Here is a 25,769-nt window from a genome sequence, read left to right on the forward strand (position 1 = left end):
GAAGGTTTAAATAAATTTAACAGTTACGGATGTTCCATCATTATTTACTTTATCCATTCCTCTAATATGTCTTTATGTTGCTTCCAATCTTTCACTGCTATAGACTGTACAGCATGTCTCCTTAAGTACAAATGTTCAAGTTTCCTTAAAGTTTACAACAACAATTGGAATTTCTGGGTCTAGAGCACATGAATCTTCAGCTTTCCTAGATACTATGAGGTGGCTCTCCAAATTTAAATCTCACCAACAATAGTCAAATTAATCAATCTTTTCCTTTATGATTTTTACTTTGTGGGTGTGGTTTAAGAACTCCTTTCCTGGGGCGCCTGGGTGGCACAGCGGTTAAAGCGTCTGCCTTCGGCTCAGGGCGTGATCCCGGCGTTCCGGGATTGAGCCCCACGTCAGGCTCCTCCGCTATGAGCCTGCTTCTTCCTCTCCCACTCCCCCTACTTGTGTTCCCTCTCTCGCTGGCTGTCTCTATCTCTGTCAAATAAATAAATAAAAAAAAAAAAAAAAAAAAAAAAAAAACACAGGAGGCTCATCCAAAAAAAAAAAAAAAAAAAAAAAAAGAACTCCTTTCCTCTACAAATGATAAAAAGGTATTATTTATTTATTGTGATTTATTGTGTGCTCACATTTATGTCTTCAAGCCACTGGAATCATTTAGAATTTTTTTGAAGTATGAGAGGTAGGGTTCTAATTATATTGTTTTCCATATGGATGGTGAAGCTACTTAAAATGCCTGCTGGTTTTGAAAGTCACCTCTCCATGCATCAAAGTCCGATATAAAATTAGGTGGTTTCATTCATTGATAGGGCTGGCTTCTTTTCCATTCATTGATAGGGTTGATCTTCCCCTAACACCACATTATCTTAGTTGATATAGTGGTACACTAATCATGATAGCTAATGGAGCGGATCGTTGCTTCTTTTTTTTCCTTCAAATTTGTCTTGGCTATCTTTGGACCTTTGTGGTCTTATATGAATCAGTTTTTAGAAAATCTTTAAAATGATAAAAGTGGTAATTAAAATGTGTAATATAATCTATTCTTATATCAAATCACTAAATCTAATTTATTGCTCATTAGTCAATATTAATGATATCCTGCCGTGTCCTGACACTTAACTTCTTTCAAAAATAAGCTTATCATGTTCCTTTTCTTCTACAAATAATTACCATCTCTCGATTTCAGTAATTTTCATGTCATTTTCATTCTCCCAACTCATGGGCCTCTTAAGATCCGTTCCTGCACCAAGTTAACAGATTCATTCCTTCCTGACGCACTGTTGTGAGAATGGCTTCGTAAATGTAGCTCTTTGTATATCTTAGTCCTCCTCTATTTCCCATTCCAACACATTCTGCAAAAGCTTGAGGAGCAGCTGTTTCCCTGGTTTCATCGTGCCACTTTTATGCCCAGAACTTAAACTCTGATTTGCCACAGGTCTTGAGTGACCCTCAGAGACCACACATCCAATTTCACTGGTGAACAACTGAAGTCCCATAGAGGATTTTTTCTGCCTAGAGTCACAGAGCTATCAGGAGAGGAATTAAGACTTTAAGATAAAACTTAGTCTAGAACACAGGCCTTCTGACTCCTGAACAATTCTCTTTCTACCTTTTGCTCTCCTCCTCTGAACCTTCAGATATTATTTCCTAAACGATGTCAGCACTGCATTGATTTTATTTCATATAAATCCCCCAAAGGAACTTCCCATTCTTAGTCTTACCTCAAAATACATTCCTTCCTACTGCTTTGGAAATACAAAGTTTTACCTTGAAATCCAGTCTCCTTACTTTTCACAGAGCTATGTCTCAACTTCTTGGAAACATGCACCTTTTTCAGGATACTTAACTATTGTTACCATTAGCTCTCGTCCTAACCATGATGAAAAAAACCACGACTTATTACACACTTACCATGAATCTAGCTCTTGGAAGACGTGACCTCACCTTGCTTTGCTCCACAGATGCAGGATTTGAAAGACAGAGAGGAGAAGTAACATGCCCAGGGTTCCACAATGGGGAGTAGAACGCCAGTCTAGTAGTCCAGAGCCCCCAAGGCCCATGAGTTTACTGCTTGTTCTGTGCCTCCTGACATTTAATATTTGGCACTTTTTGCACTAGCTTACTCCTGAGTTCAGTAACACTTACTTCTAGCTGCATTGGGTGTATTCTTAATGTTTGTCATCAATGAAAGCTCTTGCCTTCCAACTAGACTATATAGCTTCTGAATACAGGATCATTTAAAACTTTCTTTAGATTGCCCTCTCCCCTCAGAGCATCTAATATGAAGCCCTGCTCTGAGCCCTCCTATGACTAGTAAGGGTCCAGTTAGTGTGGAGAGCCTCTCACAACCGTCCAAGAATCTTCTATGTTGAAAAATCTCCCATTAAAACTGGGACCAATAGCTTTTCTGACAGGGTGAACAGAGTGCCTCTCAGCAAACATATTTACTCTGTATTTTAGCACAGCGACTTGTTTGCTGTTACATAGATAAAGTCCAAGAGAAAGCTCTCTGATTCATCATTATTTATAGTTTCTCTAGCCAGTATTATATGATGTTAATTAGAAACAAATCTGGCGTATCATGTGAAATGCATTATAAACTATTTTGAGTGAATTTTACTTTAAAAGTGATTTTGTGAGAAGAAAACATAAAAGCATATGAAATTTCTGAGATGAAAAAAGTGCATAAATATAATGCAATTTGAGTCCCACTATTCACAATGCTCAAAGAGTATTTTCCACAAGTTTGAATGAGAGCACTCTGTGGCCAGGCTTGGACAAGGAAGAAAGCCTTTCCTCTCTCTACTTCATCTTGAATAATCATCTCCTCACAGTGAATAAGCAGGGCATGGATCAGTTTTCAAAAGGCCTAGATAAAAGACACTTAAAGAATTTCAACATTGTTGGGCTTTTTATTATAAAATTTACAAGATAGACTTTTAACAATTAATAGACTTTATTTTTTAGAGCAGTTTAAGTTTTATAGGAAAAGTGAACAGAAAGTTCCCATATAACCCCCTCCACCCACACACCTCTAAGCACCCTCCCCAGATTCCCTATTAGTGTAATACACGTTTTACAATTGATGAGTCAATATTGATACATTATTGTTAGGTGAAGTCTATAGTTTACATTAGTGTTCATTCTTTGTATTGTACCTTTGACGGGTTTTGGCAAAACGACATGTATCCACCATTACTGTATTATCGAAACAGACCTTATTATAACAACATATAAAAAGAAGGCTAGAAGATACCATTTTGAAATATTTAACTGGTGAAACAAGTTAAGTAAACTCAAACTCAACCAAAAACTTAGTGAACTTATTCTTTATAGTTCCTACCAGACAGAAAAGCAATATAGTAAAAATTAAGTAGTCTTTTCTTTGAAAATTGTAGTTATTTTGATAAACAGTGCTGTCAAAACAGCAAACGTGAACACCACATACTCTAGCTCATTCTCCTTTGTGTACTGTTCTCAAGGTTTGGTGTGAATACTTCATAGTTAAAGTATGTCTTCCCTTGAGGATCCCATAGCCATTTAATTTCTGTTCTGGCATTTGGCCTATTGTGTTTATGAGGTTCTACTGAGAAATGGAATTGATGATTTCTTCCATAACCACAAAGAAAAATTGAAAGTTACTGATTTCAAACCGCTATTATAACCTTTCATGTTTTTCTGGAAAAATGTTTTCTTTTCAAAATGGAAAAGAAAAAAAAATTCCCTATTAAATGTCTAACCGTTCAGTATCAACTCATCTTTCGATATGTTGAAATTTCACCTCAGACTTGGCCAGAGGAAGGCTGGAGTTTCTCGTCTTTCGTTTGGAATCTACCAGATGCTGCTGCCTGGTCTGATAGATCTCTATTAGCTTCCTGCTTGTTGACACAGCGTTGTCAAGGAAAAGAGTGGATTTCACATTTAGGGCCAACACCCTCTGCCCCCCATGGCAACTTTCTTGTCAGTGTGGATTCACTGCTTTTGCCTCAAAGACTTCCCTCCCCCGGCCCCCACAGTCCCCTGAGGACTTAAACGAAGCCAGCAGTGATGCTTTTTCCAATATCTTTTCCCTTGTGTGAAGTGTCATTTTAAGACTTTTTTGGAAGTATCAAAATCCAAGTTATGATATACAGAGTTTCTTCTAGAGCAACTAGGGGCAAATTTGGCCCCCAGGAGATATTTGACAATGTCTGAAGATAGTTTTCAGTTGTTTCAAACAGGGGTTGGGGAGGGTACTGCTGGACTCCAGTAGAGAGTGGCCAGGGGTGCTGCTAAGCAGCCTATGGTACGCGGGACAGCCCTCCATGTCGAAAGATTAATCGGCCCTCAAAGTCAATAGTACTGAGGTTGAGAAATCATGCTCTAGAGGTTTAGTCATTCAGCCACTTTTGCCATTTCTGCATTTCAAAGTATTGCATTTGTTGAAATATTAAAGCATTGCATCTTGATTTTTTTAGTTAATGCCCAATAATAGTGGAAAAGAATTTTTTTTTTTTATTACCTTGCTCAGGGAAAAAGCTACCATGTTCGTAGAGTAGAAAACCTTAGTTGTCACTCAAAATGTAAGCTGTCATAAGGGATGAGAGATTAACTTATCCCACTGCCAACTTTAATAGTGTCATTATTTTCCCCTCTAACTACCTCCTTAATATCTTTGCTGACGAAGATATTTTAAAATGGAAGACAATTAGAGGCTTTTTGTTTATGAAAAATGAAGTGTTCAGGCACAAAAGCGTGCACAGTGGACCTCTTACAGAATGTTTAAAATCTCCTTTCATTAAAAGATCTTCTTAAGTGGCCATTTGTCACTTAATAAGAATTCCTGTTGTTTCTACTGTTGTTTTTATATACAAACACCAGCATCGATAGAGTTCCAGGATATCCTTTACAATTTCACACCCCTTGATTTCACATTGGGTTGCCTCAGATGTTTTTTCCATCTTAAAATCACATTCTGCTGAAGTTTACCTGAGAATACACTAGAAAAGCAGTTGTAAACCGGTAGCCAGAGAACCAGATCCTAGGCACAGATGTGTTTTGTTTAGCCAGGAGAGAACTTAAGTTTTTAGAAATTAGTTGCCAATGGATTGCTGGCAAGGATCTGGATATCTCTTTTTTTCTTGGAAAATGGAAACATCTAGCATTTGGGACCAGTATTCCTCCATGGCAGTAGTTCACAGCAAGAGAACAGCAGCTGGACACTTTTGCCAGGGGCAGGTACTCGCCGGCTTACCTATTCCCACCCAGCCTACTTCACTCAGTCACCCTGCCAGCCTGCCTCCAGTGACCTTTGGATTTGCAACCTCTGGATTTGCAACCTCTACTTTATTACAACTAAGTTCTGCAAATACAAATGTTTGGTAGTTAGTAGAACCCAATCTTTGGCTCATGACCCAATTTAGCAACTCCTATTTGAAGAAAGATGGAGAGCTGAGGCAGTTGAGGAAGTTGACAGGAAATGTGATGAGGAGAATGGAAAGCTGGAGCTGTGACTGAATGCACGGGGAGGGAGGGGTCATGAAAAGAACTATCCTTGAGAGTGAAAACAGATTCACTTCCTCGGATCAGCCCTGCCCAGAAATCTTCTGAGCAAGTCAGGTAGTAAACATGAAGAAACATCAAGGATATTTACGGCCAAGCCAGAGGCTCTCTGCCATTGAATTGGCCTGTGTATCATCTTTGCTCCAAGCTTCTAGTCCTGGCCTGTGTTCTGGAGGAATCACCAGAATTAGAAATGGAATTCAGGAAGAGCTCCAGGAGTCAGTCCAAGGAGGGAGGATGATAATGTGTAGGAATCACGGTACAGAGCAAAGGTAGAGGGAAGGGCAAAGCCTGTACGAGAACACAGGGAGTGTCAGACAGCATTAGGGTCCACGGTGCAGGGGTCAAGCCAGAAGAAAGGTCAGGAGAGGGAAGATGTAGATGGCAGTTTCTGGCCTCTGTGTTCCTCTGTGCAAAGTCTGTGATTTGGCTGAATCTAGAAGACCCGTGCGGCTCCTCGTTCTTCTATCTGTAGTAGTCTGAGATCCACACATTAGTGGGTCTCCATTGCTTCGTGAACATGGTGGTCTATAGACCTTTTTTCTAGTCATCCAAGGTCGGGAGAAAAGTAAGGGGGGGTCTGACCACACAGCACTTTAGGTTACTCCCCTCTCTCCCTGCTCCTGAGGAGGACAAACAAGATACAAACGTGAAGCTGCAGCATCCAGCTGTGGTCTACAGATGTGAAGGCAAAGGGAAACAATTCTTGGGGATTTGGGGGTGGGGGGTGGGAGAATGAGGAAATGGCTGTTTGGAGGGTGTTTAAGCCTTATCTGATGCACGAGAAAGAAGAAAGGACTAGAAAGAAAGACGTTTGAGGAAGGAAGAGAGTAAAAGAATATTAAAATTGTTGCTGGAAGGAATCTCAGAAAATACTACCCTAGGCTAGGCTGGGCTTTCCCTGTTTGATATGTGTAGAGGGACCATATAATTTACCATCCAAATCTGTACTCTTCCAAGAGTGAAAGAGGAAACTGTTAGTAATTTTTCCAAGACCCTAGCAGGACCTGGGACTGGCCAGCAAACGTGCGTCAGGTCTCAATAGTTAAAGACAAAGTAAGCAGTCTCCCTTGAGCTTCAGGGCTGCAGGCTACATCCTAGAGGCCCAGAGGCCTCAGACTGAGCCTGCTGTGTTATGCTGCAGAATGCAGAGACGCCAGCTCAGTTAGGATGTGGGAGAGAGTGCTTCTCATCTCTCGATAAGCCTCCGAATCACTCAGAGACTTTAAAAAATTACAGATGCCCAGGAATTCACTTTTAATCATTCTGGATTGGGCTTAAGCAAGGGTGCTTTTTTGTTTTTGTTTTCGTTTTTTAATTTTTAAGGCTGCCTGGTGATTCAAACGTCCAACCTAACGAAAACGCGACGGTTTCTTCCAGGCTTCTAGGCGACCCTAGCCTGCTCTTCCCTCTCCCCAGAGTTAGCTTAGGCTGACAAGATGAGCAGACCCTGAACTAGGGAGTTTCCTCCCTGCTTCTCCACCCCCACCCCTTCCTGCCCAGTTCTGGGGCTGGGGCGGGAGGGGGTAGGGGCTGAATGAAGTAAAGGGAGCTTGTGTATTTAAGCTGACAATGTGTATTTCTTAACCAAGAACAATTGAATATTAAAAAACAAAACAGAACAAAACCTGAACAAAACCCCTTAAGCAGGTGTACGGTAGCTCTTGGCATCACACACTTGAAGACTGAAGAAGTCGTGTTTGGGCTAGTGTTTTATCACTACCTAGTGCCACACAGACACATTTATTAAATTGGTGGTCATGCCTATCTAGTGTTTGGAGATGGCAACTTCGAATCTACCCTCAGACCGCAAAGATTTCTCATTTAACCCATATTTCTGGAGCGAATGTTGGGTTAAGATGCTAGAGCCTGCCATAGCTGCGGCTGTGCTCCAGAGGAACTCACTGTCGAGACAGTTGCCGAAGTAACACATGGAACCTAGAGGGAGCTGGGCTGCTTTGAGCTGTTACAAGGTAAACTGAGGCACTTTAACTTTTTTTTTTTTTTAAGAGTTTGAGCAGAAATCGATGGGAGAGAGGCAGGGCCAAGCCAGAAGTGGTTAGGAGCACTCTGTGGCAGGACCTCAGGGTAAGATTTCTGTAAAGAAATTGCAGAAGTAAAGAAAGGAAATTCTTTGACTGGCTGTAGCTTAAAGCCTGGTTGGCTGTTCGTGATTGGTTGTCCATAGTGTTTTGAGTAAATGCCAACTGCGAGGCATTTACGGGCTTAGGTTCTGGGTTGCTTTGGCAGACCGCTGGGGCTTTAGAACCAGATCCATCTGACGGCCTCCTTGTTGAACTAACTTACCAGAACCGCTCTCACCACAGTGTCAGTGGTGACACAGCCAGGAGAAACACCAGCCGGATAGGCAAGAATTAATGAAAAACATTTTAAATCCTCATTTCAGCCTCTCAGAAAATCACCGAGGGATTATATAACCCTCAGCCGGGCTTCAGTCCGCTCTTGCTCTCTCTTTGCTCTCAGAATCTCTGTACCGCATCCCTTATCAATAGTTGAGGATTTCAGTTTCATCTCACATCTCAATACCTAGCACGGTTCACCAAGGTAACCGTTCTCTATTTCCTTTCTCTCTCTCTCTCTCCACCCCCCCCAAACTCTGCTTCCCAAGTCCCTCTTGGAAGCCTTTCCATCTCTCTCCTCCTCCTTTCTGGGATCTGTTTCTGGGGCTGGGGCTTCTTTTCCTTTAAGATGTAAATCCCGCCGCTCAGCTCAGATTCTAATCAGCACGACAAAAGGCCAGGCCCAAAGCTGTCGGAGCAGCAAGACTCCCTCCTCTGAGAGCCCGGGGGTGGGAGAGAAGGGGGAGATGCTGTGACTGTTCAGAAATGAACTTACTTGCTCTGCATCTTTGTATGCGAACGTATTTTTATATGTATATATGTATATATACAAGCATGATTACATGGAGGGCCATAGATAAGTGTCATGAAATATTGTGAAAGGATTCAGGAATCATTTTGTGTGAGAATGATATGTATGATATAGAAATATATGCCAGTGGAATGCTTTGAAGTTAATTTTTGTTACTGAACACATTTACAGTATATAAAAAATGAAATTTTCGCCAAAGGAACTAAAAATGCCTTTCAGTATCCCACTACTATTAATTTTCACAATAACAAAACAGAAATTATTGTTTCTTATTCTAATAAGGGTCAGATGTGGAGAGGTATGTAGACATTCTTTGAAAGAAAATTAAAGCATAATATCTTACAGTTCCATAAGAATAACATAAATACAAGACATAATGTAAGTTTGCAAAAATTTTTCTTGTTGCTGTTTCATATAAGGCTGTGTACTCCTCATTACACTGGATTGTTTTGTTTATCATTATAAACCCTAGGACCTAGTATGTGGCCTACAATGAGAGGCAATCATTGAACATATAAATACAAGCTGGCATTTACTGAGCATTTGCTAAGTGCCAGGCACAGTGCTATAAATACAGAATCCCAGTCTCTTAGATTTTCTGCCATTACTGTTATGCATAGAGAGGACTTTTCCACTTTAACATCTTTAAAGGCTTTTATCTTTAAAAAAAATTATTTATTTGAGAGATTGAGAGAGAGCACAAGTGGAGGGAGGGTTGGAGGAAGAGGGAAGGAGAATCTCCAGCAGACTCCCGGCTGAGCAGAGAGTTCCGTCACCAGGCTCCATCCCAGGACCCTGAGATCATGACCTGAACCGAAACCAAGAGTCCGATGCTCAACCGACTGAGCCACCCAGGCGCCCCTAAGGCTTCTACTTTCTAGTTCTTGAAGATTCTTCTTTATTCTTTCTTCCTTCTTCCCTCTGTCCCTCCCCTCCAACCTCCCCTTCCTTCCCTTTCTCCCTTTCTTTCTTTCTTCCTTTCCTGTTGTACATATTTAGACCAGTGCTGCCCAATACAAACATAATGCTCTCCACAAACGTGAGCAACAAAACTTTAATTTTCCTAGTAGCTACATTTAAAAAGTAAAGAGAAACAGATGAAATTCATTGTAATGATATATTTTATATAACCCAAAATATACAAAATGTCATCTTTTCAATGGGTAATCGATATGAAAAAACTTTAGTGAGATATTTTGCAGTCTTTGCTTTCTACTGAGTTTTCAAGATCTGGAGTATATTTCACATATTAATATAGCTCAACTTAAAATAGCACATTTTAAATGCTCAACAGCCACATGTGGCTAATGGTTATTGTATTGGACAACACAGTCTTAGATCATCAAAGCCAGAGATAGAAATTACTAACCAGTCACTCCTATTTTCTGAATAATCTACCTTTTCCCTACTTACATCCAAAATGACTTTTATTTATATACTGATATCTTGTATGTATGCAGAGCACTCAATACACATGGTAGAATGAGTGAATGATAGGATGACATTATGATTTATTTTAGAAGGATAAGATATTAAGGAACTTCAATGAAGAGGAGGACTTAACATTAATCACACCTACAGCGCTGAACACATGTTGAGTCCCTGACATTAGTTACTTGATACACATTATCTCGTGTACTGCTCACTGCAGATTTTGTTGAGATTGTGGTGATCAGACTCACTTTCACAAAGAAATTGGGGCTTAGCAATGTTTAGTAACTCACTCAAGGTTACAATCGTAGTAAATTGCAGGGCCAGGTTTGTAGCTACCCTTGTCTGAGTCCAGACTGAAGCCTTCACCATCCCATACTGCCTTTGCAAGGTAAGACCATCAGGCTAAAGAAATAGCAGACTCTATGTTTATTCTATCAAGTTAGAAAAAAGACCATTGCTTCCAGTAGTTGTTGACATTTTCTCTCTGATTTCACTAGACAGAATAGTTTAGTAGAGAGTGGCAAATATTCTTTCATTTTCACAAGGTTTTCAATTTGTTCCCAGAACGTTTATTAGAAAGACATTTAGAAAATTATTTTGTATTCCTTTAAAGATTGCGGGAGAGAGAGAGTACACAATTTACATTTTGTGGTTTGAAAGCTTAAGTGATTAACTAGTCGCACAAAGATATTAGTGGTAGAACCAAGGTGTTATCATCATTACATTCCTCTTCTGAACCTCCTCTAACCACCAAAAAAAGTCCTCTTCAGATTGAGGTTACAGATTAGGATGCTAAATTAGGTGAGTAAGACTCTTCCTTACTTGTTCTGTAAGGTAAGCTGCTTGTTGAAAGTCAGAAAGTAATGCATTCCTGTGCGTATGTAATTGTACAGATAATTGCCTCTATCATTTAAAAATATCATTTGCCAAAATGGTGTCTATGATTAATTATGTACATTTATCATTGAGTCGACTGGGGTACATTATAAAATCCTTTCCTTAAGCTCGTGCATCCTTCCTCCCTTCTTGTTTTTTTCAGTGTAAGTTATTTAGTAATTCAAAATTTTTTGTTATTCCTCTAGCCATAATTCACCTGCACAGGAACCAGCAATGAACTTGCCCTCGGGCTGCAGAGGGCTTGTTTTTTGACTTGTGACATCAAGGAATAAGGATGATGTTTAAAGTCTCCCTTTTCAGTTCATGGATGCTTCTAAAACTAAAATCCTGGGAGAAGGATCATTTATCGGTACTAGGTGTCCCCGTGACCATTTCCTCAGCCCGAAACCATACAGTGTTGGGCTTCAAAGTCAGATGGTACTAAGGAAAGAAAAAAAAATACTTAAAAATAAGGCAGTAAATAGTAAGCCTGAAATCCTGACATACACAATTTACCTAATGTAAATACAATGTACTTAATGATAATAGCAACTGTCCGAGAACAGACTCCATCTTTGACATGAGGCCTTCTGATGGTCTCTCTGTTTCTGTTCTACCCTGGATTCTCAGAAAAACATCCAGATCGATGCTGTTGTATTTTTATGTGTTGAAGCTTAGCAATCCTATTTCGCTGAGTAGGAAAGATGGTTGCTGGCAGCCCCAAACCTGTACCCACAGAATTCAAAATCCCCAAAGAAGCCTTCTCAATCCCAGCTCCATTTAGAAGTCTAGCGAGAACCCTGATTGCTTGATTGACCCCATATGGTAATGGGGGTGTAGTGTTGGTGCGGCATGCTATCTGCTTCATGGCAGTGGAGAGTTTCACCAGCATCAGAAGGATGAGAAAGGAGAGGGTCTCCAAAGAAAGAATTTTAGGCAAAAGAGCGGTATTCGTCCACTCTAGGACCCAACACTTTTATTGCTTTCTTGTCACTTGAAAAGACTGTATTTTAAGCTCTATGAGGGCAGGGACCAGCTCTGTCTTGCTAACCACTGTATCCTCAAGGCGTAGCTCATTATTAGATGTTTAATAAATTTATGAATGAATGAATGTCAAGCTGCAAAGGAGGAAAATTATTAAGTTTGTTTGGTGGCCTCAGAACAAAGGAGGGCACGATAGGGGTTAAATGGTGGTGTGCTGAGACAGCTGGAGGGAGCCATTCACAACTTGGATTTACCTGTCAACTCCCACCCCCACCACTGCTTGGGGATTAGAACTGGGAATGTGCCTCAGTTTATGTCAATTTCTTTGTATATCTTTGACTGGCTCCCTTTGAAGTTGGGACTTTCCTTCTTTAGAAAATGGAGAGACCTTAAGTTAGGTCCAGCTCTAGGTTGCAAATTCTTCTTTAAGGTTGGTTTCATATATTTTTGCTGGCGGTTTGTTGGGTACACCCTCCCTGCTTAAAACTTCCAAGGGAAATCTTTCATTTCCAAATCTATGAGAGGCACTTGACTTCCTCCCTCTTATCCCCACTGCTTTTGTCTAACTCTGAAATCTGGTTCCTCATAGGAACCACAGGAGAAAACAGTGTTAAGTACTAGTACAGTATTTTCATCCATTCATTCCATACATATTAACAGAGAGTCTACTTTCTGCTATGTGCTGTGCACAATGTTAAGCTTTGGAGAGGTGATCCTGAGCAATTAGACTAGAAGAGGAAGCAAACAAAATGCCACACAAATACACAATTTAAATCAGGAGATGGGTACTATGAAGAAAAGGAGCTCAGTGCCATGTGGTTATTAGAAGAATCCTCCTCTATTGTATGCGATCTGAAGAGATTTCCCCAAGGAAGTGACATCTGAGTTGAGATTTGAAGGACGAATACAGGTTAAACAGGTGGGAGCCTAAGTGTTTCAGGCAAAGGGGACAGCATAAGCAAAGACCCAGAGACAGGGAAGCATGGGAGAAGGTCCGAGTGGCTGGAGTTAGTGAGTGTGGGGAGGATTCTCTGAGATGTGGTCAGAGAGGAAGGTAGGGATCAGCTTATGCTGGGCCTGATAGCCATGTCTTTACCTGGCAAGGCATGTGAAGTCTTTGAGTGGTACAGGGTGATGTCTGTTTTCCCTCTGGAATAGATCACTCCAGCATCAGAATGAGGCAGATATTGGACAGGGGTAAGAATGGATAGCTGGGACCAGGTAGGAGCCAACTTGATATAGAAATGAGAAATCAGGAAACTGATTTTTGCATTTCTTAACATAATACTGAGTCCTCTGTTTTATCAAGTCCGTCAGCTAGACGTTCTCATCTGAGAACGGATGGAGGACTTTATCCTGACCTCATCATGCTAGAGAGCATGCCAGGAAAGGGGTGTCCGGGTGTGTTGAATGATCAGATGCACTTTCGGGGCTTGCTGGTTTGGAGGTATCAGAGTATAGTCATGTAAAAAAGTAAATGAGAAGGTTGGGAATGTGGGTCTGATGATGGAAAACAATAGATCCTAAAGCTAAGCCTTGGGAGATTTCCACAAAGACACTATAATTGGAGATGGGAGTAGGAATGACTGTTAAAGATTATGTTAGGGAAGAAGGGTAAGATTGCTAAGGAAAACATCTATATTTAGGGATGGATATTCATTCCACAAATACTAAGTGTTCACTATGTGCCTGGCATTGGGCTGTGACTCATAGCTGACAGCCAGAAGAAGCTAGTTGGAGATGAAAAGAGAGGACTCTGAAAATGTGGAATAACAAACAGCAAAGGATAAGAAAGTGTCAAGAAGGAAGGGTGGCTAATGGTTTAGTTCCTGTGGAGGGTGGAAATACGATAAGACTGAGAAGACAGCTCTGGGCGAGTGGAGCAGTCTCCACCCTAGATGGCACACATTATAAAGCTGGGCTAGTCCCCAGACTTAGAGAAAGTGCACGTTAGAGACCTTGACAAAACCCTCCTCCCATTTAGAACTTTAAATTATAGGAAGATAAGACTCAATATATAAAATTTCACTTTGTATCTTGCTTCCTTGAAACACAACTATTCTATCTACGGAAAGAGAGCTATGCTTCCCCTGTCCTGCCATGGCTGTCAGCCAAAAGCAGAGATGTTGTAATTTGAGGTTGACAGCAAGATGACCCTTACAGGGTCACTACAGCTTCTGTCTTGTGGCAGATCCTCTTGCTGAAATATGGAGGTGCCATGATGTTAAATCAATAGTCGTGAGTGATGTGGAGATTTGAGGTGAAGCTAAACAGAGCTTCCTTTGATTGTACCTTTTCATTTTTCCTGCTGGGCACCACGATCTTAGACGAATGACTTACCTCTGGGTAAATCCCCTGCTCAGGTTTGTTATCCTAACCAAGTGATACTATCCTAAGAGGATCAGAAGGGCCTGAATGTTAATTGTGTTCATTTAGGGTCACATACTAAGTTTTTGGTGACAAAAAAAAAAAAAAAAAAAAAAATTCCCCATGAAATGTATAAAGTAGCGGACACAAACATTCCTGTTAGAAATATTCAGGAAATTCTGATTGACAATTACAGATTTACCACCAAGTAACTTAGTAATGGAAATCAAAGTCATAAAAGAATAACATGTATCTGAGCTGAATAATATTCAACGTTTTATTTCCAATAAAAAGAAGATGTAGCTGTTATCTGATGCTGTATAACAAACCACCCCACAATTTATTGACTTAAAACAAGAACCATTGATTCAGAACTTGATTCTGTGAGTTGGCAGTTTCCGCTGGGCTCCACCGTACAGCTCTCCCAGCCTGGGCTGGGTGTGTCTCTCGGGTCTGCGGGCAGCCACCAGTCAGACGGCTCTGCTTCTGGGGAGTGGTAAGGACAACAGGGGTAAAGGAGCCACAGGTCTGTTATCAACCAGAAGGCTAACTTTGGCTTGTCCATGGCAATTAGGCTGGGTTCTTAGATAAAGAGAGGAAGATTGCATGCCTCTTGAGGTATGGCTCAAAACTGGTGCAACACTGTTCTGCCACATTCGATTAGCCAGAGCAAGTCACAAGGTGTGCTCAGGTTCAAGGAGTAAGAAAAACAGACTCCGACTATTGATGGGAGGGGTGAGCTACAAAGTTATACTGTAACAGGGTAAGGATATTGGCCATTTTGCTATCTACCACAGATGATGCATCATTTTTATCCTATTTGTTTTACAGACGGGTAGGTAAAATGTATAATATTTAAACAATACCTTTGGAAGGAAAAGTATTTTCATTTTTTGCTTTGAGAGCAGTATCAAACTAGAACCTCTCTCAAAGCAACCAGTTAGGATGAGATTGTCTTACTTGAATATTTTTGGCATCATTTTTATTTAACTGTAAAGAAAATCCTCATGTTTTTAATGGCTGTTAGTCTACGTCTGTGTAACACCATCAATCACAGGTAAAGCAGAACTTCTTAATGGAAGGGAACACTACCTAGCTGTTGGCCTAGTAATCTTATATAAAGATTTCACAATTGCCATTGGGAAAAGGCATTTACTTGACAAATGGTGCTATTTCTGTTTTTGTCTGCCCAGTTTTAAATTTCTTCTTATTAAAATGGCAAATTCAGGTCCCAGAATAAATTGAACAAATGAACTACATAAATGGAAGATACATACTTCACCACTTCACTTTGTAATATGTAGACATCTCATGGATGCAAGGACATTTCATGGAAAGAGAGTTTTAAAATTACTTTGTATGCATATAGAGAAAATAAAACTTTTTGATGTCTTGGCTCAAACTGAATAGGATCTCACTTAATAGCCCATGTAGTACTTTAAGATGATTTATTATTATGCTAATATTGTAATGTAATATTTATTAAGCATTGGAAGTGTGCAGAATACTAGATTGTCCACATCAAAGATCCTGGTGGATTTCAAGGAAAAGGGCTAAGAAATGCACTCTTCTAATCCACAGGAAAAGAGAGCAATTCAGAATCTAGGCAAACCAATAAATCCTATTTAATTTAGTATACAGCATATGTTGAAAAGAAAGAAAAAAGGTAGACTAATAGAAATGGAGAGTGAGCATCTCTGATTAGAAGGCTGTCATCTTAAGAGCACACTTTCCACCCCAGACCTGAGTTTTGAAAGGGTTAATTCAGTAAAATATTTCTCATTTAAAAGAAGTTTTGGCCAATAATCCTCTGCATTATCATCTGATGTTCTAAGATCATAAGTTACAGTGGTTTCTATAGAGACCAGCTTTATAACTATTATCCCAAACTACAAGATGAAATGCTTTTAAAAATTATACCTTAACTTTACAGCATCACAATAAAATTTACGATGTTGGCATAAGGTATGTGGAAGTCTCAGAATAGAGTTATAAATTTGCTGTAAGAGGACAATTCCCCCCCCCCAAATTAATAGCATATTAAAAAAAATCATCTCTACTGTGGCCAAGAGAAATGGGAAAACAACAACTGAGACTATGATTTAGGTGACTACAAAGGAAAATTCACTTTCCCAAATACTAGGACCCAAATCCCTCCACTTTTATCTGAAAGAAGGCACATAAGTTGAGGAAAGATATTCTTAGTTTGCCATAATTCTACACTTTGCTTTGCTTAGCCAGTTTAGATCTTGGGGAAAAAAGTAAGTCCAAAGCTCAAAAGGGGCTTAGAAATAGCATTTCCTATTTCATGAAATCATGCTTACTAAGGGTTTTATCTTTTACTGGTCTTTAAATAGAATTATCCCAGAAGTTGATGAAAGTCTTGGTGAAAATTGATTGGGGGTGCCTGGCTCAGTTGGTTAAGCATCTGCCTTCAGCACAGGGCATGATCCCAGGGTCCTGGGATAGAGCCCTGCGTTGGGCTCCCTGCTCAACGGGGAGCCTGCTTCTCCTCTCCCTCTGCCTGCCGCTCCCTCCTACTTGTGCGCTCTCTCAAATAAATAAATAAAGTCTTTAAAAAAATTGATCGAAAAATAAGTTCTATCTGTCTCTATGCTCATATCTATGTTATGCATGTATGTGTGTGTATATAATATGGATAATTTTATATTTATATATATAATGACCTCAGTGAAATAAAAAATAAAATATTCTAGCTTCTTTTGAGTCTCTCAGCAAGTAAAAGAATATAAAAATGCATACGTATATGCTTTTTGGATGATGGTCGATGGAGCTAATGGGATAAAAGTATCCTAATTATCAGTTTGAATACAGAAAAAAAAAGCACAAATTAATTTTATTTCTGAAAAGGTTACTTATATTCTTTTTATTTAAATAAAGTTATGCTGGGGCGCCTGGATGGCTTAGTTGGTTAAGTGTCTGCCTTTGGCTCAGGTCATGATCCCAGGTCCTGGGATCAAGCCCTGCGTCATTGGGCTCCCTGCTCAGCTGGGAGTTTGCTTCTCCTTCTGCCTGCCGCACCCCCCCGCTGGTGCTCCCCCCCTTTCTCAAATAAATAAATAAAATCTTTACAAAAAAATAAATTATGCTGTAGATGTCTATGATTGTCATCATAATAAAACATAAGTATAAGCTTCTTTTGGTTATATGCATTCATCTCTATGTATAGTCTTTTTGAAAAAAATATTTATTTGCGAGAGAGAGAGCGTGCACATCAGTGTGAGAGCGAGGGGAGGGAGAGAGAGAGATAGAATCCTTAAGCAGACTCCCTGCTGAATAAGAAGCTGCTGAACATGGAGCCTGACCCTGAGATCTCGACCTGAGCTGAAATGAAGAGTTTGATGCTTAACTGACTGAGCCACCCAGGCACCCCCACCATGTATATTCTTTTAAGCAAAGAAGGTAGTATTATTTAATAATTCACAAAGAACATTTTAGGACAGCATACATTATGCTAGTTGATGGATTAAATTTGTAAAATGCAGATACATTGTATTTGATTTTTATTTAAAAATTTGAAGAGGGGAAACAGAGCAGTGAAAAGTACATTCAGTTCAAGTAGTAAAGACAACATGAAAATTTCCTAGAGGAATAAAATCACCAATTTCAGCTTTAAAGTTGAAAACTGGTTACATAACTCTATGGTGTATAGAATGAAGTTGAGATAATGAAAAGTCATGTGGAAATTGGTTGAATCAATTAGTTCTTGTTTGCTTCTTTTAAAATTACACGTAAGCACATAGTCATTTGTAGTACCCAGGACCGTAACACATATTTTCATATATGTCTAATTATATGGTTTAGTTCTTTATCAAAATGACTGCCCAAGCTTCTGCATGTTTAAAAAAGTTTGCCCTGTGGATCTTACTAAAACTATGTTTTCAAAGAGGCAAAACAACAACAGACAGTTCATAAATTAAAAAAAAATTTAAATGTCTTTTTCAGAATATTGCAGCAACCTGTAAAACTCCTACTTATCCACAGACTTTCTGAGAAGGGATGCTGTGAGACAAACTCCAGGAAGCACCTGGAAAGTAAAGAAAGAATGAGCAAAAGTAGAAAATTCATGATGGAAGTTGAAGGTCACAAGATGGAAGGTAGAGATGTGACACTCTATTTAGTAGACAGGTTTTTTTTTGTTTTGTTTTGTATTTTTCACTTTCAGGTTGTACAGAAAAGAGACAGCTAGATCAGAAATAGAAAAGGAGCATTTCCTTAGGTCTCCAGGGAGAGAAAAGCTAGCAAATAGTTATTTCTAAAGATTCTGAGAAACCTGTTATAAAAAGGGGTGAGGAGGAGCGAAGGCTTCTTTAAATAGTTTGGTGATAGAACCTAGGTTTCTTGGGACTTTGGAATGAATTCTAAATGTTCTAGAAAGATAAATAGCAGGCTTAGATTAAATATCTTTTTGTTAGTCGTCTGTTAGAAAGTTTTGTGTCTAATTGTTATTTCTTTTATCTTTGTTCTTGAATTTGTTTCTTTGATTATTTCTTCTGGGAATCAGTTCTAATTTAACTACTGTATTAAACAAGAGTTGCTTAGGCTATGGACTGTGGGGTTTGATTCACAGCTTGCTTCATTTTTTTGTCTGGACACTTGACCCAACAGAACTCTACTTCAACCTGGGGACAGCTAATGCAAAAATGAAGTCTAAACCGGTCCAAAAAAGATTAACCCATACTTGAAAACAAGCTTTGCTCCTGCATCCCCATCTTGGAGATGGCATTCTCTTTCATGCCTTGTGAAAACTACTTTTAAAGCATCACTTCATTTTAATGGAGAGGATCATAAAGTTCAGTTCTCTAAAGTATCAACATTCTTGCCTTGATGGTTAGTTGAAACATTTCAGACAAATAAATACAGAATTTACTTTTTTGCCTGAAATATTGAAGTAGTTAAGGTAAAAATAAATTACCTGAATCAGTGATTCTTAGTTTTCTATGCTCCTTAGAATTCCCTGGGGAGCTTCTAAAAATTACAGATCCCAGGTCCTGTCCTTGCCCCTAACAAATTAAAACAGGAAGTGGGGGCCTGGCATTGTTCTTTTTAAAACAGCTCCTTAGGTGGGGCTGCTGGGTGGCTCCCCCTTCAGCTCAGGCCATGATCCATGGGTCCTGCTTAGCGGGGAGTCGGCGTCTCCCTCTCTCTCTCTCAAATAAAGAAAATAAAATCTTTAAAAAAATACTTAAATTAAAAAATGAAAAGCTCTCTAGGTGACTCTAATTTGTAGCCAAGGTTAGAACACCAATCTAAATAGTTCAAGGTCAAAAAATAATGAACAAATAAACAAACAAATAAGTTTTCAAATAGGATTTCATCCCTATTTGTATGTTGAGGCATAATGATTATTACTTGTTACTTGTTTTAAAACCACCCGTGCATTTGGTTGCCTGTAGCTTTAAATTCAAACATTTGTAGATTGCAGTTAAGCCCTTCTACAGTCCATTCTTAACAGACTTTAAAGGTCTCAGCTCCCTACAACCCTGTTCAAGTCTTGTCAACTCAGAGCCTTCGAACACTCCCTACTTTTTTTTTTACTCCTCTGTGTTTTAGCTTACTGTTTTCTTTCTCTCATACCTCAACTTCATTCTATACTTGGCAGAATGTTATTTACCCTTCAAAGGCCAGTTTAAGGGTCGCTGCCTCTGTGACATTGGAGTAATCATATATAGTTATTTTATATAATGCTGATTTGCATAAATTCAAATCACTTAAGTATTTTCCTGAAGAGACAAAGTCACATTGTCTAGCGATAAGTGAACAGTTAATAACACCTCTTCAAAGTCCATCTAAGTATGTATCTATCATATTGCTGCTTAGTTACTCCAATATCAATAATTACTTAGGTGTATCATCCCAGGAGGCATTTGATTTATATTTATGAATTATTTCACATAGACATTTGAGTTATGATCTGAAACAGTTGCAAATTCCAATGTCTTATTCCAATTCCCTGAATAATTTTGAGGAAGACCATCATGTATGATTTTTTTTTTCTGCTTAAAATCGGACTACCCAGACTTTAAGCAAATTAGAGATATTGAAAATATTAGGACATCTATAGTCTTTTGATATGTTGAATTTTCACATTTGGAGTATGAGTTTCTAATAGGAAATAAGTGGACATAATTTTTTCTTTACTCCTTTGGCTTTGACGCCACAGGAAGCCAGCTTGCTAACTGCCTGATACCTGATATTTCCCTGAATGAAAAGACTTTCCGATGAGGATCAGCATTTTCCCCAAGACAGGAGTGTGAATTCTCTTCTTCCTAAAGATATACATCCCTTAAAAGAGTCCAGAATATTTCCTGCAAAACTGCCTCAGTCATCTGAGCACTTATTAGAGCTACTATCAGAAAAGCTGAGGGAAGAAATGTGTCATTCCTGCAAAGGAAAAAACAAATGCACCCTAAAATAGGCCAAGGCCTTGAACATCAGCAAGATTACAGAGCGTGGCGGGGGGAGTAAATAATGTTTTCAATAAGATTTTGGTTTCAAAAATAACTGTATCCTTTAGCTCCCTGGCTTAAATTTTCCAACTTTCTCACTTCTGGAATTTTGTGAAATATACAAATGGTAGACAAGTATTTGTGTTAATATTCTGAATTTACGTTTTTTTAAATTAGGAAGGTGGGTGGTTTGTTGGGATGGTCCGTCATGGAGTCTGGAACTACACAGATTGCAATTTACACCTAGTCACAAATAGAGGAGTTCCTTTCCTAGGACAATTTCAGGATCTCTTCATGTAGGAAAATTTTCTGTAACTGAGGAAGGACTCAACTTTTAGGCAAGAACTCATTACGTCCAGGTAATTCCATGCCAATGTGAGCTGTTCTTTTTCCCTCAAGTCTTTATTGATCTTGACCCCAGGTTCTCCATCAAACTCAATCCAGACTGAGCTGCAGGCAACACCCCCGCTGGGTGCGGACTTCAGGCCCACCACTGGAGGGCGTCTGGACGCTTCCAAACAATTCCGAAGCGCCTGGAAAGTCTGAGCTAGAAAACTAAGGCACAGGAGGGAGAACGTGATATTTGATTTTATTGGGCTAATAAGTAAAGGGGAAAACAGGAAGGGTTGGGAGCAAATCTAAACCGCATTCTTTCTTGGGATCAGTCCTTCCCACCGGGGCAGCCTACTCTCTAGAGGATTGGAGGGACTGAGCCCTCTGAGCTCCGCAAGGGCAAGTCTCCGAGGGGTTGGTGCCCCACAGCGTCGGGCTCCTGGCTAGATTCCCGGGCGCTGGAGGACGGCGGACGCGTCCCAAGGCGCTCGGACCGCCTTGCTGTCAGGCGACCGTGCTTGCGTGGCCGCCGGGGGCCAAGACGCTGCAACCTGCTCTAGAAGTCCGGGTACGAGAGGCCTTTTCAAATAATAAAGGAACTCCTGCCCTGCCCTTCGATTCTTCCCGCACCCGGTTCGTTGAAAGCATTTATCCTTTGGGGATTGGGCAGCGAACCAACCTCGGGGTCGAAATGTAAAAGGTGTAAGGTATTTCTGATGGGCTCCCTTGCCGCATTCATTTCCTTCCTGCTGAAGGATCGCACTGAATTGTAATCATTTTACACTGTGATTTTTCTCAATTAAAAAAAAAATGTGTTTCAGAGCATCACTTTGAAGAAAACTTGCTTCCTGCTCATGAACCTTTAAGTCCCTGGTAGGAAGAGGCGAGTTGAAAGGCACATGAGAGATGCTCAGGTTTCCAAGATAACCCAGCGCCGGGCAATGCGCGTCGTGAGCAGCGCAGAGATTTACAAGAACCACGTATTCATTGAGGCTCCCTGCCAGCCTGTCTGCGGGGACTTCAAGTCACCTGCAGGGCCTGGGAGACAGATTTCGGCTTGCCGGCTACAGCATGGGAACCGGTTCCTGTGTAATTGAAAAACCCCACTCTCAGGTAGAAAGACGTCAAATCACTCCTGAGCCCAGACGGAATTCAGCATCCAAAGGGTTACGCGCGGTTGCTGGGTTCGGGCGGAGGAGAGGGCGCCTCGGCACTCCCAGTAATTCAATTAGTCAGGTTTCTGGAAGGTGGGGCCGGGGAGGGGGGGAGGAGGCGTGGGGAAGGGAGGAGATTAAGAAAACGCCTCTTTCTCGTGGAACAAACCAATCCTGTTGGAGTGAAGAGAGAGGAAAAAACCCCGACCTGTAAGCAAACAGCAGGCCGTACACTGACTGGCTGCTCCAGCCACCCACCCCACCCCCCGCTTTCCAAGTAAACTGCATGGGGAGGGAAGGAAAAAAAAAAAAAAAAGAAAAAAAAAAGGCAGCCCACATGACCCGGGCCGCGGCGGCAGCGGCGCTGGCTGGGCGCGGGCTGCCGGCGCCTCCCCCTGCTAGGTCCGGAGCTCACACCCGCGCTCGCGCAGCCTGCCTGCCCCGCGCCCTGCGCTTACACGCCCGGGCGCCCCCCCCCACAACGGCCGCGCCGCCCACGTCCACGTTCACGCGCGCGGCCTTGCGCTCCGGTGCGGCGGCGGCTGCTGCTGCTGCTGCTGGGTCGCGGTTGCTGTCGGCTTTACACGCAGGTCATTAACGAGGGGGCGTGCCCGAGGAGATTTTTCCCATAAAGCATTTTTTCTCTCTTTTTTTTTCTCTTTTGCAAAACTGACTTTTACCTCTTTCCACTTCTCGCCAGTCATTTCAATCCCTCCTGGGCGGTTCGTGCTGCTGCTGCTGCACTCAAGTTTATTTTCCCGCCTGGTAGAGGTTTTAGGATTCGGTTGGTGCTTTTCACCTCTTGTTGCTGCTGTGCCCAAGGAGGGAAAGAGGAGCAGCTGCAGGAGAATCGGGAAGGTTTTCTGATGTAGTCATCGGGGAGGTGCCACTCGCTCCTGCGCTCCCTCTCTCTCACTCTCTTTTTTTTCCCCCTCTTTTCTCGTTTCAAACTGATTGATGCATCTCTACAAGTTGCCGGGCTTGGGGCCGGACCCGTCGGAGTCGCAGGGACACTTCTGAGCGCTCACCCGAGGCTCTTGGCACCGCGTCTGGGGGCTCAGTCTCGCTCCCGGAAGGCGATCGGAGACTGCCATCAGCCCATCCAGGAGTTGGAGGGATTCATTTTAAAAGTGATTGTTTTCCCTCTCGCTCTCCAGCCTAACAGTTGGGTCGGCGTGGTCCTGCAGGTTTGGGCATCCCAGCTCCGCCTCGCTGGCTGGTTCGTAACCTCTGCTCTTCATTCACTCTGGTGCACCCACACCCGGCCAAGAAAAGCACGCGCGAGAAATCCCCGAGGCTCCGCCAGCGCCCGGGGTGTCGTCTCCCGCCGCAGCAGTCTGACTCCGCCGGGGGACCTGCCGGAGGACACGAAGAGCCAAACTTTCTTTGAGGTTTGCAAGGCAAGACCGCTCCTCGCCAGCTTAGCTGCAGCTTAACCAGTTCCAGGACGCCGGCGGGGCTGGGTTTGTGGCTCCGGATCCCCACCCTTCTCGGCGCACCGCCCCGAATCCGCAGCACTCACGACTCCGAGATTTCCAGGGGTCTCCGGGTTAAGGCACAGAGGAGGCGGGGGAAGGGGGTCCTCACACTCCGGGACCACAGGCGCGAAGCCCCCCGTCCACACGGAGCCCTCCTGCAGTTTCTCACCGGCCGCCAAAGTAACTTGGAGCGAAGCGGGGCGCACTGCGAGGGCCCTGGGCGGCGGCGGATCCGTGCGGAGCCCGCGGCGCCGACGCTGAGCCGGGCCCGGCGGGCCAGTGTATGTCTCCCCGCGGCCGCGGCGCGCAACTCCCGGTGACTGTGCAGCGTGCGCCGCCGCCTGCCCCAACCCGCGGTGCCGCCGCCCGGCCCGGTGCGCACCTCCTTCTCCCGGGGTGACCGGCCTGCCGCCGCCGCCGCTCGAGACACAGCTTGGCACCCCTTCCCCCGCCCTCGCCGCCGCCACCACACACACGCATGCTTCTCTCCATCTTGTGATTCCTTTTTTTCTCCTGAACCCTCCAGTGGGGGTGCGAGTTTGTCTTTGCCCCCTCCCCACCCCCCCTCCACCGTCTCCTCTTCTCGTTCTCCTTCCCCTCCCCAGCTTGGTGTGCGCCTCTTTCTTTTCTCCCCACTTCATTCTTATTTATTCATATTTATTTGGCTCCAGCTCTCTTTCTTCCCTTCCCTCCCTCCCTCCGGATCCCTGCTCTTTCCCCGGAGTGGCTTGTCGGGGGCTCCGCCGCTGGCCAGGCGTGATGTTGCACGTGGAGATGTTGACGCTGGTGTTTCTGGTGCTCTGGATGTGTGTGCTCAGCCAGGACCCAGGCTCCAAGGCCGTCGCCGACCGCTACGCCGTCTACTGGAACAGCAGCAACCCCAGGTAAGGCAATGGGAGCGGAGAGCGGGGGATATCGGGCCTCGGCGCCCTGCGGAAGGAGCGGCGGTGGCGGCGGGGACCAGCGCGCACCAGCCACCGGCGGCGCGCACCCTCGGAGCCTGCGTCGCCAAGGCGCTGATGGCTTTCGAGGCGCCCACGGGAAGCGCTCCCGTCGCGCCTCTCTTTGTTAAGCTGCCTCAAAGAGGCCGGGAGTCCCTGGGAGTCCCCGGGGCAGCCCAAACCGGCTGCCTCCGCGGAGCGCGAGGAGACTCGGAAAAGGCGGGAGCTGGGGAGTCGAGATCTCTCTGCTTCCTCACCCGGGCAAGCGGGCCCGCACCTCGATCCGGGCGTAGCGCTTGGGCACCGAGAGCCCCGGGTGCGCGCCGCCAAGAGTTCCCGCCTGGAGCGTGGGTGCGCAGGGACTGCAGGGAGAACCCGCCAAACATCCCCAAAGTTGGTGGGTTGTTTTTTTGTTTTTTGATTTTTCTTCCCTTTTTTCGGTGCGTTCAGAGAGCGCACAGGGTAGGGGAAGCGAGGGGGGGCTGGGAAGCGGAAGCTTTAGGCTTTTATTTTTCTCTTAACTGCGAGGCAATCATCCGGCCCCTGGCCCAGTCTCGGCCCGGCGCGCCTGGCAGTGGAGAGGATTCTCCCACCTCCTTGCCCCCGTGGGCTCAAGGTGCCAGAAAGTTTGATCTAATGCCGGGTTACGTCATATGTGCGGAGCGAACTGCTGGAGTTGGCCGAGCCGGGAGGTGGGAGCCCTTAGTCCACGGCCTGGCGGTGTGAAGCCGGAGGAACACGCGCAATTACCTGGAACCGTTTTGTGGGCGTCCCCGAAGCCCGCCGGGTACGCGGAAGGCTAGAGATGGGCGCCTGGGGCCGCCCTAGCGCGCCTGCTGGACTCTGGCCACCCGCAGACGTCCCTTGATCAGGGATTCTGGAAGTGGGGAGGAGTGAGGGTTGTCCACCGTGCGTGGCGAACCCCTCCGGATCCAGAGCAGCTCCGAGCCCGACTTTCTCCCGGCCTGTGGGCAGCAGTCGGCCCCGCTGGGCCCCTAATGCTCTGCCTCTCTGGGACCGAGGCCAGCTTCCAGGTGCGGGCTGGTTTTGGTGCCTGCCTAAGAGGGAAATAGCATCGATTATACCTAAAATTCCAGGTTTCTCTCTGGGCTCGAGTGGAAGTTAGGAGGGGAGAGGCGGGAGGCCGAGGGGATAGTTTGTGGTGCCTGCACGCCCAATGTGTATGGGAGAGAGGGGGCTGGCGGGCGCCTCCAGTTCTTCCTACCTCGGAGTGGCCGTGTCTACCGGCCTCCCTCCTTCCCCCTTAATTCAGGCTTGGGAGGGATTCCCCGC

At 43.3% G+C, this 25,769-nt stretch overlaps 1 protein-coding gene across 2 annotated transcripts in view; it reads left to right on the forward strand.

Annotated features, from left to right (window-relative positions):
• The first annotated feature begins 22,411 nt into the window (after positions 1 to 22,411).
• The window catches only part of EFNA5 (ephrin A5), a 271,095-nt gene continuing 267,737 nt past the window's right edge, over positions 22,412 to 25,769 (forward strand). The window contains exon 1 of one of the 2 annotated variants that reach the window (XM_045808277.2): positions 22,412 to 24,419. In XM_045808277.2, the coding sequence (XP_045664233.1) occupies positions 24,295 to 24,419 (125 nt within the window). In that variant the 5' untranslated portion in view covers positions 22,412 to 24,294. The remainder of the gene's footprint in view (positions 24,420 to 25,769) is intronic. The other variant, XM_045808276.2, reaches the window with a different exon arrangement.

Source organism: Ursus americanus, chromosome 5 (genome assembly GCF_024610735.1).
Source record: "Ursus americanus isolate L20-20 chromosome 5, mUrsAme1.1.p, whole genome shotgun sequence".
Lineage (NCBI taxonomy): Eukaryota > Metazoa > Chordata > Mammalia > Carnivora > Ursidae > Ursus > Ursus americanus.